The sequence below is a fragment of the Pleurodeles waltl genome, chromosome 1_2 (assembly GCF_031143425.1).
Source record: "Pleurodeles waltl isolate 20211129_DDA chromosome 1_2, aPleWal1.hap1.20221129, whole genome shotgun sequence".
Classification (NCBI taxonomy): Eukaryota; Metazoa; Chordata; class Amphibia; order Caudata; family Salamandridae; genus Pleurodeles; species Pleurodeles waltl.
Genome location: NC_090437.1, coordinates 193,739,801 through 193,760,491, shown reverse-complemented (window position 1 = coordinate 193,760,491; position 20,691 = coordinate 193,739,801). Strand labels below are relative to the sequence as shown.

The 20,691-nt window shown below is 43.0% G+C and overlaps 1 protein-coding gene across 5 annotated transcripts in view; it reads left to right on the top strand.

Annotated features, from left to right (window-relative positions):
* RNF38 (ring finger protein 38) overlaps positions 1–19,089 on the top strand; it is a 724,979-nt gene extending 705,890 nt beyond the window's left edge. For all 5 annotated transcript variants that reach the window (XM_069237710.1, XM_069237731.1, XM_069237718.1 and 2 more), the window contains one exon: positions 15,709–19,089. In XM_069237710.1, coding sequence (XP_069093811.1) covers positions 15,709–15,771 — 63 coding nt within the window. In that variant the 3' untranslated portion in view covers positions 15,772–19,089. The remainder of the gene's footprint in view (positions 1–15,708) is intronic.
* Positions 19,090–20,691: the final 1,602 nt, after the last annotated feature.

The window sequence follows — 20,691 nt, the reverse complement described above, 5'->3', positions numbered from 1 at the left end:
CGGATACTACCACATTCCCATCCTGCCTGCCCACAGGCGTTACCTGCAGTTTTCAGTAGGAACCAAGCACTTTGAGATCTCCTTTGTAGTTAGAGAAGAAATTTCGAAGCAACACAATTCTGGTTGGCGATATATTATAGATTTTTATCAAATGTGGCTGGGAGATCAGATCAGCTCTGTAAAAATGAAACTGAGCTCTGACTGCAACATATCAGACTGTCTTATAGTCTCAAAACCACAATGATGTGTTATGCAAATTAAATCAGTGTCTGTTCAAGCACATCGTTATCTCCTATAATTTCAGCAAGAAGCAACAGTTTCTGCAAAATCATCTAACAACATGTTAGACTGTTTTTGAAGTGCACGTGATTGACACATTTTTGTACTCTGAAGCACGGTGTCCTTCATGGTCTCAAACTTTAAAGCATATCAGTACTTTCCTCCCTACCCTTCTGCTGCTCTGCAATGTGTAAACACAGGCTTATCTTCTTCCCTCGTGTTGCTGTGAGCTACATTCTTTCTCTGAGATGTGTACTACAATATGGGCCCAATGGTGCATGCTGTGACCTTCCATTTCTGCTTTGTTACTAATTATATTTATCTACTACAACTCATGTCTGCCTTCCCTCCAAGCTCCCGCTCTATTATTGCTCTTTATCCTGACATCGTGAACAGTTTAGGCTTGTGTTGGTCCTTGACCACATACAATTCTACACTTCTTTGTGCTGATGCATGCATTAGCAAGAGTGGGCCTTCTTTCGTTTCTACATTTACTGTAACACTGTGCTCCCCTTTGGCCTTACCAGCATCCCTCAGGTGTTCACCACGGTGGTGGCTTTGGTCTCAGTTCATCTGCAGGGATCAGGGGTGCCACTTTTCCCCTATCAGAACCACTGGCTGTTGAAGAGAGGCTTGTCCCAGACAGATGTCTCCCACCTCCAGAATACTGCAAACCTCCTGCTCTTGCTGGAGTTCACTATCAACGTGCTGAAGTCACACCTGACCCCTTTTCCGGTGCTCCCTTTCATTGGACACAGTGCCGTTTCGGGCATATCTTCCCTAACAGCAAGTTCAGGATATGATATCAATGTTTCAGCCTCTGTCCTAGATTGTGACAAGACTACCTCTGAGGCTTCTGGGCCTTATGGCCTCCTGCATCCTGTTTATGACACATGCCCACTGACATATGCAATCTCTGCAGTGGGACCGGAAGTTCCAGTGGCCACAGCATCGGGGTAATCTCTCCAACATGGTCCATATTTCTAAGGGCACTGAAGAACGTCTGCAGTGGTGGCTAACGAACTGCGATTGGGTCAGTGGACCCTTTGTCAAGAGGCTGTGCATCTCTGGACATAGAACATCAGTTCATTTCATTGATTGTTCAATACATGGCAGAATCTCTAAATGCCTGAGCGGACAGACTCAGCAAAAGGTGACTAGCAGATCACAAAATGGCACCTCTGATGGTGCAAGATCTTTCAGCAGTGGGAGAACCTTGGTTAGATATGTTTGCTACTGCCAAGAACACTCAATATCAGCAGTTCTGCATGTTGGAGTTTTCAAGGCTGATCTCGCTCGAAGGTGTTTTACGTCTGAAGTGGAGCTCAGGCCTCCTGTATGCCTTTCCACCTATACCACTCCTCAGAATGACCAGGAACAACCACGCCCAAGTTATCCTTGTGGCTGCTGGCTGGGGACAGAGAGTCTGGTATCCCAAGCTGTTGAGATTGGCCATCGGTCCTCTGGTCAGGTTGCCCCTTTGGGAGGATCTTCTGTCACAGCAGCAAGGTAGGGTTCTCCACCCAAACCTGTCAATGATCCGCCTTCATGTGTGGGGATTGAGCAGCTACAGGTGACAGCTTCCAAAATTCTGCCCAAAGTCTGTAATGTCCGTTGGCAGCCATCCAGCGTCCCTCCACCAAGCCAGAATACACCAGCTTTTGGGGCAAATATGTGGCATAATGTGCAGAAAACAGGTTGACCCCCCTCTCTCAGGTCCTTCTATTTATTCTTTCTCTTGCCCAGCAGACCTCTGCTTTGGGCACCTTAAAAAGCTGTCTTTCTGCCATCTCTGCATTTCTCCGGTTGCCAGATCAGCCATCCCTTGTCAAGTTCTCTATTGTACATAGGTTTTCTGAAAGTCTCCAACACTTGTTTCTACCTTTGCCCTTCATGACGCCTCAGTGGGACCTAAATTTAGTCTTAACTTTTTTAATGTGTGCTCCCTTTGAGCCTCTACACAACTGCCTTATGAGGCTCCTTTGCTATCAAGACGGCCTTTCAAGTGGCAATAACATCTTCCTAGATAAGCTGGTCCTTTTTCACTAGAGCTTCCTTCCTACCGAAGTTGGTTACTCCCTTGCATGTAGACCAGTCACCCTACCTACCTTTTACGCTCCACCTCGTCCCTCTAAGGAAGCGAAGTGACTCCACAGGATGGACTCATAAGAGCACTGTTGTTCTACCTTGAGCACTCAAGAGTTCCACATAGAGGACCAACTCTTCTTGCGGTATGTCGGAGACCACAAAAGGAAGGCAGTACAGAGACAAACCATCTCCTGATGGATCACGCTCTGAATCAGAATCTGTTACACACTGGCCAAGAAGCAACCCCCTGAGTGTTTGCATGCTCATTCCACAAGAGCCAAGGTTGCAATCCCAGCATTAGCACACTGAGTCCTGGTCTTGGGCATCTGCCAGGCAGCGGCGTGGGCATCTCTGCACATGTTTACCAAGCACTACTGCCTGGAGAGTCAGGCCCATGGGGCGGGTACTTTGCCCGTTCAGTCCTGCAAGACTTTTTAGTGTGAAATATTTTTCTAGACCCTCCTCCAGGGACCTATTCTAAGGTAAGGAATCTGAGGCTAGAAGTCTCTATCAGATGAGCAAGTTACTTACTCCAATATTGGAACTTTCATAGATTCACATGCTTGAATCATTCCCCATAGTCAAGCGGGAGCCCCCGGTACCTTTAATTAAGTACTATTAACATAGGTTTAAAACTAAAAGACTCTTAGGTCTCTCAGTTTAGCACTGTATCAGAGTCATTTTAAGAAAAAAGGACCAAACTTTAGGGCCCACCAATCGGGCGACACCACCCTCTAGAACCTTCCTGGGAGAAGCTCTAGTTCCTCGGATTTTCTACTGCACGTTGTGGTAGGGAGTCTCCTCAGAGCTCTGCTCTTCTCAACTTTTGGAATAACTACAAGGTTATACTCTTCACAACTAATCCTGACTGATTTCTGATAAGGCCTACACCATGTCTGACCAGGAAAAGAAGGGCTTGTTCAGATCATGCAAGACCTGTGGGGAAAAAAAGATTACACTCCGAAGACTCATCAGAACTGCCTATACTGCCTTTACCCAGACCACTCTTCCAAAGGCTGCAAGGTATGTCGTACCTTCTCTCCTAAAACCCTGAAGGATAAAGGGCAGATTATTAATATGGTTGCAGAAACTTAAATCTAGAGATAACCCAGTCTCTGATTCAGACAGCGATGATTCTTCCACATCTTCCAGAAAATCATCTAAAAGAGCAAGATCTCCTCACTCAAGGTCTTCCTCAGATTAACCAGGAAAGGACTACAAAAAGACCACCTCAGGGTCTCAAAAAGGCTGCAGCCTTCCTTCATCACCTCACAAATTCTCCACAACAGGGGAAAGAGGACATGTCAGCAGTTATGAAAGTTCTAAACAATAATTTTCTGTGCCTCCTCCTAAGTCAGGTGAACCATTTAAAAGATCTTCCTCTGCTCCTGCAGTTGAAAGACCACTGGCCAAAACCCCATCATCGACATCCTCATCGACAGCAGCTGCGAGGTCCATTCCACCATTGACAACGGGTTTCTGGATTTCTACTGTCGACGGCTATGACGACAACAACATTGACAACTTCTTCATAGACTATGACCTACATGTCATCGTCTATGATGGTAACCACGGTCTCCTCATTGCCGTCTTCGATGACGACCCCGTCGACGGTAGCTCCCACCGTTAAACAGTCAACGGTTGAGATTTCAACGAGGACAGCATTGACGACTACTCCTGTCATGCCGTTGACCAAGGCATCTACAACTCCATTGACGAGCTTGTCAACAACAGAAAAATTGTGCGAAAGTCAGGAAACAACAAAAATTACACCAAAGCATACTTCTCCTAGTAAGATAACCCCTCTGATTCCATTACATCTATTGGAGGGTGACGACGAATCGGATGATGAGGGTCCATTTGGGACAGCGCACAACCCCTCACAGTTGAATGTAAAGTACCAGGACGACGATGAGGAGTACGGCAAAGCTTATGACCCACAATACTACGCAGGTGATCAAGCATATCAAGACCAACCACTCTACCGCTTACAAATGTGGCCACACTGGATATGACCCTACCACATGAGACTGACATATCGGACGAAGATCACGAGGAAGGTGATGAGCTCCTCGACAATCAGTTTGAGTGGGATGAGAGTATTCCAGCTCCACCTTCTCTTTCACCTTCAAAAGTAGATTCACCTCCAGAGGACATCCGAGGATTCCACAATCTTATGGAAAGGGCTGTTAAGCATTTTGCACTTCCAGTGCCATCCAAACAGACTGATTGTTTTCTGTATGCCTTTAAGGAACCATTTCAGAAGTCAGTACGCCCCATGCCACTAGTCATTTACATATGGGAGGAGGGTTTGAAGGTTATGCAAAACCCAGCGACAGTCACAGCAGTGCTTCCATGCCTGGATAAAAAGTACAAAGCACCTGAAGATACCCCAGCATGCTTGACTGGTCAACCTCACCCAGATTCGATGGTAACACAAGCAGCCGAGAGAAGATCCAAAAATCCCTCTACACCAATTTCCGCACCTCCTGACAAAGAGGGTAGACGTTTAGACAATATTGGCAAAATATTTTCCTCAATGTCTAGTCTTACTATAAGAGAGGCTAACTTCCTGGCAGAATTTGCCAGATATGATAGGCAATCAGAAATGAGAGGCTAGAAAGACATTACATAAGGGAGAACGCACATCGGCGGAGGTAAGATTGTGTGATGGACATAGCCACAACTGCTTTTTGTCAGCTTGCAGGGACTGCTGCCTTCAGAAGGCAAGGTTGGCTGAAGACCACATCATTCCGTCCAGATGTACAGAATAAAATACTAGATCTTCCTTTTGATGGTCAACCAATGTTCGGCAAACATATTGACGAGGCTTTGCAGTCGTTAAAATCCAACACTGAGACAGCAATATCTTGGGAACACTCCAATTTCATAAGTCTTCCTTTTGAGCAACAAGAGGACGTGGAATGCCTTCATATAGGGTAGGCTGGCAATTTAGATATCAGTCGTTTGCATCCACCTCCCAGCAATTTCGACAGCATTACTCCCAAAGACAGCCTCTGCAAGCAACTTACAATAGGTCTACCACCAGCGGGTGCTCAGCTAGTCCAACTAAAGACCCGGATTGCAGAGCATGATGTGTCCAAGGCTCCGGCTACCCTCAAACACCTACCCCCAAAGCTAGGCGGAAAGATCTCACTTTTTCTCCAGCAGTGGCAATCCATTACATTGGACCAGTGGGTCTTACAGCTGGTAAAGCGTGGACACATACTGGAGTTTGTTCAAATGCCTCCTCACAATCCTCCTCACAAAGCTTCCACAAAGTATCTACAACAACTCAAGAGAGAGATCAACAAAATGCTCCTCAAGGGCGCATAGAAAAGGTGCCTCCGTCATAGCGAGGAAAAGGATTCTACTCAAGATTCTTCCTCATTCGCAAAAAGTGGAAAGACTGGAGACCGAACCTCGATCTCAGAGAATTAAACACCTATTTGAGAAAACAGTTGTTCCGTATGATCACCCTACAGGAGGTCCTTCTTTGGTTGAACCAGGGAGACTTTGTCTACACTAGACCTGAAGGATGCATATTTCCACATCCCAGTTCACCCAACCCACAGACAGTACATAAGATTCATGGTAGCCGGAAGTAATTTCAATTTTGAGTCCTTCCTTTCGGTCTAAATTCAGCTCCCAAGATATTAACGAAGTGCCTGGCTCCTATTTCAGCCTTCTCACAAGAAGAAAACATCATGTATTCACATACTTAGATGACTGGCTGATAAAAGCAGACACCTTCTCAGCAGCACGCAGGTCAACAAGAAAGTGCATTGCCTTATTCAACAGCTTAGGGCTGACTATAAACTGGGAGAAATCAAAGGCACACCCATCATGCACAATAACGTTTCTAGGGGCAAACCTGGGCACTCAATCCAGCACGGCCTGCCCCACTGTGGAAAGACAACAAAAAGCGCTATCTCTGGCAAAGTCAGTACAAAGAAAAGAATACATTTCAGTACATCTTTACAATCGTTATTGGGGATGATGTCTTCATGCATGCCTCTAGTTCCTTTCTGCAGACTCAAAATGCACCCCCTTCAAGAACAGCTCACTCTGCAATGGCTCCAGGTCCAGGAAGCTTTGAAGATCACATCAAAATCACTCTGGCCATCACCAAGGCTCTGGTGTGGTGGTCTCAGAAAACATCATATTTCCTTTGGCCTATCTTTTCTTCATCGCCCAGTCCCGTTGATAATCACCACAGATGTCTTTCTGGAAGGTCGGGGAATGGTTTTACAGGACCTGCAGATAAGTGGCAAACTGTCACCAGCGTTACAAACAATGCACATCAATCTGCTAGAGCTGAAAGCAGTCCGCCTAGCCTTGCAGGCTTTCCTCCCAAAGATAGCCGATTCAGATGTGGTAATAAGAACAAACAACACCACTATGATGCATTACATCAACGAACAGGGAGGCACAAGATCCCTTCCTCTCTCCAAGGAAGCTCAGGCGATTTGGAACTGGGCTGTACAGCATGGTATACTGCTAACAGCAGTTCACCTTCCAGGCATCCAGAACAAGGTAGCAGACTAGCTCAGCAGATTAAAATCAGTCTATCACGAATGGGAACCAGACCTGTCCACGGTCAACCACATATTTTCCCAGTGGGGATCACCCAACCTCGACCTCTTTGCCAAACACCCAATTGCCAGTACTACGCAAGTTGGTATCACCAGAGGAAATCATGGAGGAATACGTTTTCCATAGCATGGCCAGGAATCTTTGCCTATGCTTTTCTGCCCATTCTCTTGACCCCGAAAGTCCTAACAAAAATGAAGAGAGAACCAAGCACGCTAATATTAATAGCTCTATACTGGCCTCGCCAGCATTGGTTCATGAAGCTTCTTCTCTTGTCAGTGAAGCCTCGCATCCCACTGAGAATATCTCTGGATCTGCTAAAAAGGCAACAGACAAGTCTTGCATCCGAATCCTCAATCAATGCAGTTATCAGCATGGCTTGTGAGCACCTTGAGTCCGCACACCTAAACATTCCGCAGGAGTGCAGAGATATACTGTACAAAGCCAGAGCAATTAGCACCAACAAGACTTATTTATGTAAGTGGAAGAGTTTTTGTTTGTGGTGCTAACAATAACACATTTATCCTCTTTCCTCATCACTGAAACAATTATTGTCTTATTTGCTACATTTGGCTCACTCAGTTCTTGCCCATTCCTCCATAAAGGTTCATCTGGCGGCGATTGCATCTTATAGACGGTCAGACTCTTCACCTCTGTTATGGTCCTCTAGATTGTTTAAACAATTTCTAAAAGGACTTTTCAGAGTTTTTCTACCCATCAGATCTCCTCCCGCCTGGAACCTAAACATTGTTCTTGCACAACTCATGAAGCAGCCATTTGAACTGATACATAGAGCTTCTACAAAATTCCTTTCTTGGAAAGTGGCTCTCCTTATTGCTCTAACATCAGCCAGGCGTGTCGGTGAGATACATGCACTATCCATACAGGATTCATTTTTACAGATTAAACAAGATAGAATAATCTTGCGCATGAACCCACGTTTCATTCCAAAAGTCCCATTGGACTTTCATTTAAATGTGCCCTTAGTTTTCAGGACATTCTTTCCAAATCCTACAACTCCAGCGGAGAAGGCATTACACTCTTTAGATATTAAAAGATGCATTAAAGTCTATCTGGACGGGACCAAAGTATTTAGCAAAACCAACCAACTATTTGTGGCTTTCAGCATACCCAGATCAGCTGCTCTCCAAACAGAGCATCGCTGAATGGATTTCTTCAGCAATCCAATTTTGCCATCAGGCAAGCCACTGCAAATCTCTGATCGTGCACATTAAACGCAGGCAGTTTCCTTATCAGCAGCACGGTTTGTAGGTGTACAGCTCGGGGCAGGAACTTGGAAAAGCTGCCATACTTTTACCAGACGTTACTGATTGGATGCATTGTCTAAAGGAGAGGTAGCGGTGGGCCAGGCAGTCCTCAGAAATCCTTTTCAGTAAAGATGATCCATATCTTTCATCCCACCATCCTAAATTCAGATATGCACATTGCCTATAAAAAGGCGTTTGAATTACATGATAAATTCTCATAAAAGTCTAGCCTCTAAAGTTCAGACTTTAAATTATTTATATGTTTATTTAAACATGGAATTAATGTATGTATTAAACAGAGAGATGCGTGCTACAGTGTGCATCAGTGCTACTTACTACTCTGATTCAAGCATGTGAATCTTTTGAAAGTTCCAATACTGGAGTAAAAAAATTAGTTACCTGTAACATTAGTTCTCCAGTATTAGAATCTTTCATAGATTCACATACGACCCGCCCACCTCCCCAGGAGCAGCTCACCTTCACCTCTCTTTTCTCTTTTATATCCTATATGCACTTGTGCTCAGAAAATCTGAGGAACTGGAGCTTCTCTCAAGAAGGTTCTAGAGTGTGGTGTTGCCTGATTGGTGGGCCCTGACGTTTGGTCCATTTTTCTTAAAATGACACTGATAGAGTGTTAAACTGAGAGGCCTAAGGGCCTTTTAGGTTTAAACCTATGTTAATACTTCTTAATTAAAGATACCAGGAGCTACCATCTCAACGACGGGGAATGATTCAGGTATGTGAAACTAAGAAAGATTCCAATACTGGAGAACTTACCTGCAATAACCACTTATCTGGTAGAGAGACTACCTAGCTACAGATTCTTTACAGACCCACCCTTCCTCGCTGCTCTGCAAACTGACTTATAGAGTCTTAAGACTTTTACCCATTCAGCGCCCTTGTTTCCACACAGCTGTAGTTGGTACTCTTCGTGGCTCCATGTTGTTGGTGTGGAAATTTGCAAAAACAAACATGTTCAGCACGCTGGAGTGGCACCTACAGTCACTTCCGATGCGGACAACAAAGCCAGATAGAGCCAAATGATGCCACCTACCAGTACGCAGGAGAACTGCTCAGAAAAAAATTCTGGATCCTGTCTGTCATCTTGGGATGATTCTAAGGTAAGGAATCTGCAGCTAGCTAGTCTCTACCGGGTAAGGCGTAACAGAAGGTGAGTAACTCTGCATACAGTATTTGCATACAAACAAAAATAAAAAATGTCAAAGGAAAGTCACCTGCTTTGTCACCGGATGTTGCGTCTCAGCATCCTTTTAATAGAAGAAATAGATATGCAGGCTCAGTTACTAGACACTGTCCAGGTTTACCAGCCTTTCAAGTTTCCTTTTTAGGTTTTCTTTTTTAACTTAATAGCTAATTCCTTTATTTATCCTTCATGCACCTTTTTTGGTGATTGAACAGTAAAGCCTACGTCTGACCAGACAACTCCCTAGGAACTAAATCCTTCCAAGCTTATCCTCTAAATTACAATGTAGTCTGAGATGCGCTCCTCACATTGCATTGTAGGTAACTCATGTTTGAAGTATACATTATCTGGCACTGATCATAAGCTACAGTCAACTCCCTCCTTATTGTGTCTGATAGAGTAATACCAAACGGTTCATTCTGTTATGCAAAGGGTTCTCAGGCTTTTTATTTGGTCTCTCCTGATAAGCCGGCTTTTATTGGTCTCTTTTCAATACTTGTTTTCTCAGACCTTCCAAACTAATTTGGTCAGACAGTAGCCCTTAATGACACATTCTGTGTGGCCATTAAACAGTCTTTTTTTAGCCATGTATGGCAGTTTGATTGTGACATTGCTTATAACAATCATTCTCAAATTCTTTTGGAGCTAAATTCTGCACTGTGAAGGGGGACCACCTTCATTGTGATGGACAGTGATCCACCTCTCTTTGATTTATGCTTACCAGCTTTGGGCTAAACCTGTAATCTTTACGAAGGTGTGGGAAATTAAAGGAGGATATGGCTACTTACCCCAACGGGTTCTGTTGATGTGAACTCCCTGTCAAACGTGCATACCATTGAGCACTGTTGACTTGATGGTCACCTCAAAGCACTTAGGGCTGGGAATCCCTTCAGTCTTTAGATTTCAAGACTTATAGATCAGTGCTCAGTTTGTAAAATAATGTGTCAGGTCCCAAAGTTTTACTCAGACTCCTACAACCAGCGCTATGAATCTGGAACATGGCAAATACCAAAGCTGTGTACTCTTGGTTCCACCTCATGCTTCTTTGATCCTCCAGCAGGCACACCCTTCCCCTTTATTTCACTTTTGCAGTTTCTTTTTTATTCCTACTTTCTCCCTTTGAGACTGTTTTTCCGTTTTCATCTGGTCCCCAAAAATGAGTGCCGGTGGTTCCCACCTGCGACCACCATTTTAAAATAACTACTTTTCTAGATTAACCTTGTTCATGATTTGGTGGCCTTCTGCAATGTTTCAAAGAAGGACAAGGAAGCTGAATATTCAGAGTATGATGCCTGTCAGTCTGACATATTTGACCCTGTCATAATTAAAAGAAGAACTATAGTCCCTCTTGTTACTGGTTGTCTGAAACCAATGCAGGAAATACATACCTGGCACAGCCAAAAGGCACCTACAGAAGAATGTCAAAACTTGCACACTCAGACCTAACTGTTTTGTGGGAGAACACTTTGCCTGATTCTTTTGTACTTTAATAGTGCAAAGAAAAAAGGTAATGCCAGTAGCTCCACCTCCATGTATCCTTTTGAGCAGGTAAGCAGGAGCTTTGCTTCGTTAGAGAAGAAAATCTGCAACCCCTGTTAGAGCTTGCAGTTCCTAGACACGTCTGGCTTGTTATGATCATTCATTATGGGGTTGCGTGTCAGTTTTTAAAAAAATTCAACCCATGGAGCAGGGGAGGACTTACGAGAGTGAGAAAGACATTGTAGTGACATCTGATATCATTGATGCAGCCAGAGAGACTGCTAATCTTTCTATTATAAATTATTGCTTTGACCTGTCCAAATTATTCCACTCTGCTTAGACCTAGCTTTCTTTCAGATTGCATGAAAAAGTTTAGATCTGCTGTTTAAGAGAATGTTCCTCTTTGGTACCCATGCTGATGAGAAAACTCGGAAAATTAGACTGAAGCGCAGAGGCTATGAAGTCTGTGCACATTGATAAGAGTTGCAGAAGGTCCAGTTTCCAGAATATGGACAAGACACACTACTTACGTTTGTTTCTAGAATGACAGCAGCTTTAGGAAAAGGAACAACCACTTCAGCATAGAAGCTTTTCCTGTGGCAGAGGCACTCCTAGCCTCTGCAGGAAAGACACTGCAAAAACAATGACTTAATCTCCCTGCTTCTGCTCAGCAACACCTCGGTGGGGTGGAAGAGGTTCTCTCCAATCATCTCCCAGATTTGCAGAAAATTACAAAGGACATGAAAGTTCTAAGTATTGTTCAGAATAATTGCAAAATTAGGGTTTCTAATGCCTCTTCTCACACTCCATAAATGGGCTGGATCCACGTTTGATGAATCGGCTGTTCAAAGAAACAAATTGTGGAAAGGAAAAAAACAATATAGCCTTTTCTGTTACCACAGTGGAATAAGAGAGTTTACTCGTACCACTTCCTTAGCAAGAAGAAAGGTCTAGGACTGTTTTTTGAACCTGTCCTAGATATTTAAAAAAATTAACAAGTCAGTAAAGAATGAAACATTCAAGATAATGTTGCTTCATTACTTTTTTGTTCATCCTCAGCTCAGGCGATCAATTTGTGTTTTAGATCAATAGTGTGTTCGTGTTCATGTCTCGATTTGGTCAAAACACAGAAATTATTTGTTTCAGAGTCAGCAGAAGTCATTGCCAATGCAGAGTACTTACATCATTTAGACCTAAAGCCAAGTCAAGTGCTTTCTCAAATTGTGTTGTGGGGTTGGCAGCTTCGCATCCCACTGAGAATATCTCTGGATCTGCTAACAACAGACAAGTCTTGCATCCGAATCCTCAATCAATGCAGTTATCAGCATGGCTTGTGAGCACCTTGAGTCCGCACACCTAAACATTCCGAGGAGTGCCTCCTCCTCTCAATGATATTACACATGGGCATCGATTCCATTGTTAGATTGTTTTCTCTCCGCCATCGGGTTCGGATGTGTGTGGCTCCGATCCATGTGTGCAAGTTTTTACTTTTTCTGGACCGTAGAGAAGCAGACTGCGATGCCTGCAAATCGTTCAGGTCCAAGAAGACACTTCGGGACCAAAGAGCTCAAGGACTGAAGATGACTCTCCAGGCTTCAGACGACACTCCGGATACTTTCGGAGAGGAGACTACATCCTAAGAGGAAGAGGCCTTCTCTATCATAGACAGCTCCAGCGTGGGTGGCAGGACTTACTACCTGCCCAGTGCATGAGTACTGTGACCCCCCTGCTCCTCCGACCAAACTCCCCATAAAATCCCTGATACAGCTATTACAGGTCTCCCGACCACCACTGCCTTGTTGCTTGGTTCTGGAAGAGCTGTCTTGGCTGCCCCGCCTTCAGTCTCGGTGCTGAAGAGCGCTACAAAGGCAAAGCCCTCAGCACTGACTTCAACCACATCGGACCAAGAGCAAGTTTCAGCACTGACCCTTGGAACTGAGCCGGTGGCTGCCTCCTTCCACCTCAGCGCCAACAAAGCTTCACAAGTCCAAGCCTTCACTACTGAAAGCCTCTGAGCCGAAGGACTCCGGCCCGTCTTCGGCCTCTCCTTCACCTGTCTACCCATTCCTCGAGAAGATGGATGCCTCCTGGAACCTTAACATTGTTCTTACTAGACTTGTGGGTCCCGATTTGAGCCCCTTCACTCATGCCTACTTCAATTTCTGCAGTGGAAGGTGACATTCTTAGTCGCCATTAACTCATGGGCATGTTAGTAAGCTCAAAGCTTTGACCGTAGAAGAAACTTTTTTCCAAACACAGAGATAAAGTGGTTCTTCATACTAATTCTAAATTCCTACCCAATGTAGTTTCACTTCAATCAATCCATCAAGTTCCCACTTTTTTTCTTGCAACCAGATTCTGTTGTTGAAAGAGCTCTTCCTACCTTAGATGTCAAAGGAGCACTCATGTTCTACATAGATAGAACTAGAACTTTTAGAAAAACTATTTGTAGCTGTTTCCCCACTTCACAAAGGCAACCCTATCTCTATGTCCAATTCAGGTTTAGCCAGGTGGATAATCAACTGTATTCGCAATTGCTACATTAAAGCCAACCATCTGTTACCTGTTCTCCAAGAGCTCACTCCACTCGTAAAAGAGGAACCACTATGGACTTTCTTGGAAACATTCCCATAGCTGACATTTGTAAGGCAGCTACATGGTCTACACCACACACCTTCACTAAGCATTATTGTGTGGATGTCTTAGCACGCCAACAAGCCACTGTCAGGCAGTGCTAGGTACCCTTTTTCAGACTACTGCAACTCCCACTACCTCTAAGTGGTGACTGCTTTACAGTCTATGCAGAGCATGTGTATTTACAGCCACACACAGCATAGAATGGATTATATTACTTACCCTGTAAGCATCTGTTTGTGGCATGTAGTGCTGTAGATTCAAATGCGTCCTTCCTGGACACCTCTGGCCGTTGCAGTTATACTTTATACATTTACTGTTAACATACACATCTCTTTCCTTACACATATACCTTTCACTTCTTTCTCACCTGCCTGCAGGAAAACAGTCTAATGATAGAATCTATGCCCAGGCGCAACATCACCCAGAGGAGTCACTCGACGACGTGACTCAAAAGACCTCTTTGAAGAAAATCTTGCACAACTTCAGACCCAAAACTAGATGACAGGAGAATGCAGAGCATGTGAATCTCCAGCACTGCATGCCATGAGCAGATGCTTGCAGAGTACGTAACCTAATCCTTACTATATGTAACTGGAAACAGCAAGCAAAAGACATGTCATTCTGAGCAGAGATTCCTTTCCGTTCAGCATAAATGCCGCCAGCTTCGGCTGTCCTAGTCTTTCCAGAAAAGTGATACATCTTCTGGACTCTGTGACATTAAGCATCTTCCTAGTCTAAGTCCCTAGGTTGCCTAGGAGACTTTGGCATGTGTCCCAGAAGGATCAATGGTGAGAGAATTAAGATTAGGACAGAAAAGTTTAGGTGACTCACGGGGTTTTTCAGTCAATTCACTGCTGGTGCTGAATAAATAGCCTACATCCTGGAGTTAATTTTAGTTTTCAAACATTGGTAACTTGTGCTTTGCTTGAAGGCTCATGAGCTCCTGGTGACAAGTTCACTATCCATGCAGTGTAGTCTGCGATGAAAAAAGAATCAGGTGAGCTTGTTGCAATTAAGGCAGTCGGTCTGATCCTGAAGTCCTTAATCCTGGCAATCAACAAAACCACCTTTCCTTTTTTCCTGCAGGCTGATCACACTTCCACTATATATTACTTAAACAAGGCGACTCAAGATCTAGTGTGAACCCCCCCAGAGAGCTTAGTCCATTTACAACTGGATACTGGGAATGTTTTTTTACATTTACGACAATACATTTGCCAGATCTTCAGTACACGAAATCATACTAGTAAAATCCATCATCTAATAAAGCAGCACAGTGGAGCATAACGATGTGTTCACAAGTATGTTGTGATGGGGTGTTCCAAAGTCCAATATCTTGCTTTGAAAGGAACCTTATAAGTACCCCACCTTTAACTGTAAGTCTCGGGCCGTGATCAATAGCAAATGCTCCTTCAGTTGCTGATAAGAGAGGATTCTCTATACTTTTCTTCCTGACCATCTTGTTCCTAACGTGAGCACCAAGTTTATGCATCAATAACACTGTACGATTGTGATTGTGCCAGACTGAGCACGTCAGTGATAGTTCCCGGTTTTTCTGCAGATGCCCTGTCAGATACAGAAGAGTCTTCAGTACAGGCCTTTTCTGCTTTCCTGAAAGCAGACATGATTTTCCAGCCTTGCATAGCTTTACTTGACCACAAGGCTCTAGAATACATGGAGTATTGACACTAAAAGCTTCGAGTTGATTACTTGGCTGTTTTCAAGGAGGCAAATCCTCCTTCCACAAGATAATTTTCTGCCTTCTAAGTGGAAGAGGTTATGCATACGGTATCTCAGCAGGCAAGAGACCCTGAAAATATGCCAGAAAGTAGCACTGGCAAAGCCAGTCTGTCTCAGCTTTTCAATGCAAGTGCCGAACTGTTAACTTTGCCAGTGTTGGTCGGTACAGTATTTTTTTTAAATGGTAAAATAAAAAAAATAAAAAATACTGGACGACCAACAAAATCATATCCTTAGGTATGGTTAGACTCTGAATTGAATTCACTGTTTTTAGTATTTAAAATTTGCTCCATTTATGTTAGAGAAATTCTGATACATTTCTTTGACTAATAACATTAAATTCGAATAACTTGTTTTATCTTAATTAACTTAATTGACTTTGAGATTCTCGTCTTTAAAGTTTGCTTTCTCGTTTTCCAGGCAAACCGTACCTGCCCAATTTGCCGTGCTGATGCTTCAGAAGTGCACCGTGATTCTGAATAACCAATCGAAGACCTCACAGTTCTCTAGTTTTAATGTTCTAGTCACATGTACATATGAACTATCCATTGAACTTAACCGTGTGACATCCAGCCCTCTCTCTACACAATATGGTCAATGGGCCTATCTTTGCACTGTGTGATTTTAATCAAATATAAAGCTTTTAATCAGTCTTCACAATTATGGGATTCTTATACTAACCTTGTGATTGGAACTCCAAAGACGTTATTTTTCTTTAGCTTAATTTGGTGTGTGCACTAACATTCCCTGGTTTTTGTGTGATCATTCCGAGTGTCGCTGCAAGATTACCATGAGTGTAATCTTAGCATTTGCTTTTTATATTTAAAAAACAAAATGGTAGCTCAAAATGTTATAGCAATTTACTTTCCATAGAGTCTTCGGAAACTGTGAGTTGAGGGAGTGAGAGGTGTGGGTGTGCTGTTGAGACTGTGACTGCGTATATGCTAGCATTTTAGCATGTGTGCGTGCGACTGAGAACCTATATACCAGCATGTACTGAGAATGTGTGCGTAGTATTCATTTTAATTATGCTGCAAAGTATAACCTGGTGTGTTACTTAAGCAGTGCTAGTACTGTACACTGGTTCCCTCCTTCCTTTGTGTTTGTGGTTTCACACTGAATGGCGGGGTTGTAGCAAATATTGGCATTTCATGTTTTGTCCCAGAATGTATGATGGCTCATTTGGGGGAACAGTTCCGTTTTTTTTTTCTTTTGGCTTTGAAGGGTCATTTGCACAACTTCCCTCCTTTTTCCAGTTCGTTAGCAGATTAAGTGGTCATAGATTTAAGAGTCCAGAAACTCAACGTGAGCCTAATCTACTAATATCGGCGGCAGATGGGGAAAAGGGACACTTGATAAATGCAAGCGTAATATTCCCCAATTTGGTGGGATTAGGATTTTTTAATCCAGTATTTGAATGCTGATGCTGTCCAGTTTCCTTTATGAAACATGCTTTTTTTAAATCTTTTTTACATATTGTCGTTTGCCCATGTTCATTATTCCTCTGGTTCATTGCAAAGCAGGTGGGAGAAGTTACGATTCTGGTCACTGCCTCTTTCCCACTGTTGATAGTTATTTAGTGTGCCTGTTGTAGTGCGTTGAAATTGATTTTATGATTAATCCCTTCTTTAGTAGCTGCGCCCAGCAGAAATTTAAGTGTGTAGAGGGTTTGTGAATTTCCCGATGGCAACCAATCTCATTTCTCAAAATGCTTATTGTTTATCATTTAATAAGAGGTGCAGCCACTTATACTTGACATTGTCCAATTTTACAACGAAGATCCTGTTCACCAAACACTCCATCATGTAACTGATTTCTGAACAGTAATGTTGGGAGAAGGCATCTCCACAATCTGAACACTTTCTAGAGAGCAGTATACCGGCTATCAGCTCAGTCAAATATCGGCACAAGAATCCATCAATAATTAGTCTGCAGCTTTTGGTGATGGTGGTTGCTGTTAACATGTTGGCCTTACGAGTTGAACGTTTACACTGATTAAGATTTTAAACAATGTAGTATTGGCTAATGCCTTTTAGGATTTTAATTTACCCTCTAAAAGTGTTTTCTCTGTTTTAATAACACTACACTAGGTCTACTCGTGTTAGTGTTACTACAGTGGTTGCAATAGCACAAGCAGTATCATTTGCAATATAGCTGCATCTTGCTGCCAGTCTCTGCTTTAATTCATTGTGTCATGCCTTGTGTTGCATGTATGCTGCTACGCTTTTACATTTCTGGTTTCCAACAGTGATACTCTGTTGCTCCATGTTGCTTGATTCGAAAGGCTGTTCATATCAAAGCACAATTGGCCATGATACATTTGCCTCTAACCACGCAAATATAGTCGAGTTTTCTAATCGGAACAGCCCTTGCATGTGCAGATTTAGTAAAAGCATCACTCACTTACTTGGTGGTAACAGATGAATTGACTATTGCTTTCTCCATACTTTCGTGATTTAAATGCCAAGCTAAATCACACACGTCATAATCAATAGATTTTCATGTATGAAATCATGTTTTATAGATCAAAAATATTTGTACTTGTACAGGTTATAGAATGACACTACTACTTTACTCACTTTATTGTTTAAGCGTGAACGGCAGACAATTGTTCTGAGATATAAAACAAGTTACACAATGAATTGGAATCCTTGAGTTTGGTTATTTTCTGATAGTTTAAGCCTACATTATCTTTCAAACACTACATCACTGTGCACTATGCACGTCTTTCCACTCTTCCCGAGCCTTTAAACAATAAAAAGTACGCAGTTAAAAGAATTGTGGCATTAAACTGGTCTTGGTCCACACTCTGATTCTGCTACACACTTAACTGATTACTTATAGACTTTAGTTTCCCTAGAGAGACTCCTATAGACGGTATTGATTGCCTAGAGAGACTCTTCCAGATGAGCAACAAGTGGTTAGTCTGCTATCCTCCCTTGGTGTGTAAACAATTACACAGGTACTTGTGTTGAGAAGCATGCCCAACTGGTTTACATTTGAAACTTTCGGTTTTCATGTGGGAGATCCAAACAAGAAGCGGGAAAGGATTGGGATAGGAGCACAGATCCTTATTACAGCCATATGATGTGTGCATTTTGGCGCCTTCTCCTTAAGCCACAATTATCGTGCGACATGCATCAAAATCGTCCACATCCGTAGTTTGGATCAGACACAGTCTAAGGGAACAATTCTTGCTTTCCACTATATTCTCACTTTGCTGTTCTTGGCTAATTTTGACTTATATTTAGTTTCTGAATTATGTGTTTTAGTTCTGTTAAAGGATAAAACCCAACACCTTTGTGTTTAAATATTTTTGTTACACTTTATACCGTTCCTGGTGATTTTCTTAACCAATATTTTACCTCTAGTAAAATACATCTATAATGAATCCCGCGGCAGGATTTTCAAAAGTTGCCATTGTTGCTTATTATTTTATTTTAGGACCCACGTAGCATAAAATGCTTGCTTCTCCCTTCTTTTCTTGACACATTCACATTTACCTCATTTTGCTATTTGTGTTGAATATTTTGGGTTTTGTTGGAATCCTGTTTACTCAAGTGTTTTCTTTAAGCAGTACACTCTATTAACTGTATCATTAACATGTAGTTTTAAATGTTATAAGTATCTGTAACCAAATCATTTGAAGGCTTGATGAATTTTTAACAATTTGTAAATTTTTATGAGAGTTACTAGTAATGCTATACTAAGTAGTGCAATGATTTTTTTTTATTTTTGATCCCTGTGCCCAATTTTGGAATTGAGGGTTGTTAAGTAATAAATGTATGATGTATACCTAAACCTCAGTGTTTGCTTTTATTGTTCTGGGAAATCTTCAGAATATAGCAAAAATGTAAGCACCCTGAAGACCAGTGCGTGCTGGTTTCTTGTGTTTCTCACTCATAATTATCTTGTTTCCACTTGTGCGACAGCCAGGGCCAGTAAGAAAATCACTTTATTGGAAAGCATAATCACCTGATGTCACTTGGCTGCATAATGTTTTTCACATTTTTTTCTGGTGGATACTTCTAACTGCAGATTCTTTACCTTGTGAATATTCCCCAAGCATCAGACTCCATCTGGAAAAAAAAAAAACCTCTATAGCAGTAGTTTTGCGTGCTGCTAGGTGGTGCCGTAATGCTCTGCGCTGCCTTTGTTCTGCTCCGGAAGAGATGAACAGAGCCACATACAAGTGCCATCTATGCACACTGACTTCTGTTCCTTTCTCTCTCTGCATCTTCCGAAGTGAACTCAGGGCTTTACTTCTTTTGTCTGTGACAAAATATTTCTAATTTTCTTCTCAAAACTTTTTCCAGTGTGCAAGGAAACTGTCCCCTCCTGAAATGAGCGTTTAAAATTTGTAGAGACTGTTGCAAACCAATGTCTGTGTCGGATCCCTATGAGGTGTGCCCCTGGTGCATGGGGTCAGAGCACAACGCCAAGACTTGTGACAACTGTGCTAAGATGACTCTGAAGGCCGTACGAGATTGTGACGCTTTGCATCCCCAAACACCATGATACTCTATGCCATTTGTGGTCAAAGTCAAGAGAAAGGTCCCGTTCCCATTCCCGAAGTTCTTCCTGCAGCAGATCTTCGCTGTCCTCAGTCTTCTGTTAAGTCTTGCCTTTCATGATCTCCAGAGAAGGGTGTTACATGCCGCTTGCTTCCACTCCTGAACTCTTCATGAATTGATTTAATCCCTGGTCTCAATAGAACCCGTCCTTCCAGGTCTGACAGTGGTGTCTCATCAAAATAAGGCCCCTATGGAGGTCATACTGCATAGTTTTAGCATGTTTCAGGCTCCATCTGTTGCACCTTCAGGCCCTAACGATCGGTGACCCTCCAAACCGCTTCAGGTTCCACATCAATACTGGTGCCACAATCTGTGTTGGTCCCTTCAAGATCACCGCCAGAAGAGGACCCACCTATAGCTGTTTCTCACTCCAGGCCAAGCTCTTTTGCCCACGGCCCAGTCTTTGCCCTGATCCCAGACAAGCTGTCACTCGGTTGGCATTCCTTCCCACACACTATCCTTACCGTGCTGACTCCCTCAAGTACTACATCAGATTTTCAACTCTGATCAAAGCCAGAATTTCGGTGACAATAGGGACAAATTTGTCCCACAGTATGACAAAGGGAACTGGTATCAATCAATAAATCAAGCAATGTATTTGTAGAGCGTGGTTATTCACCTGTTAGGGTCTCAAGGCCCTGGGTGGGGGGAGCAGAAGTGAAGGTCAGAGGGGATCGGGTGAAGAGCCAAGTTTTGAGGTCCTTTCTGAATTGTGATCGAGTGGGAGATCTTCTGCGGTGGATAGGAAAGGAGTTCCAGGTCTCTGCGGCGTGGTTGGAGAAGGACCTTCCAACTGTGGCCTTCGGAACTCATGGGATAGCATTGAGGG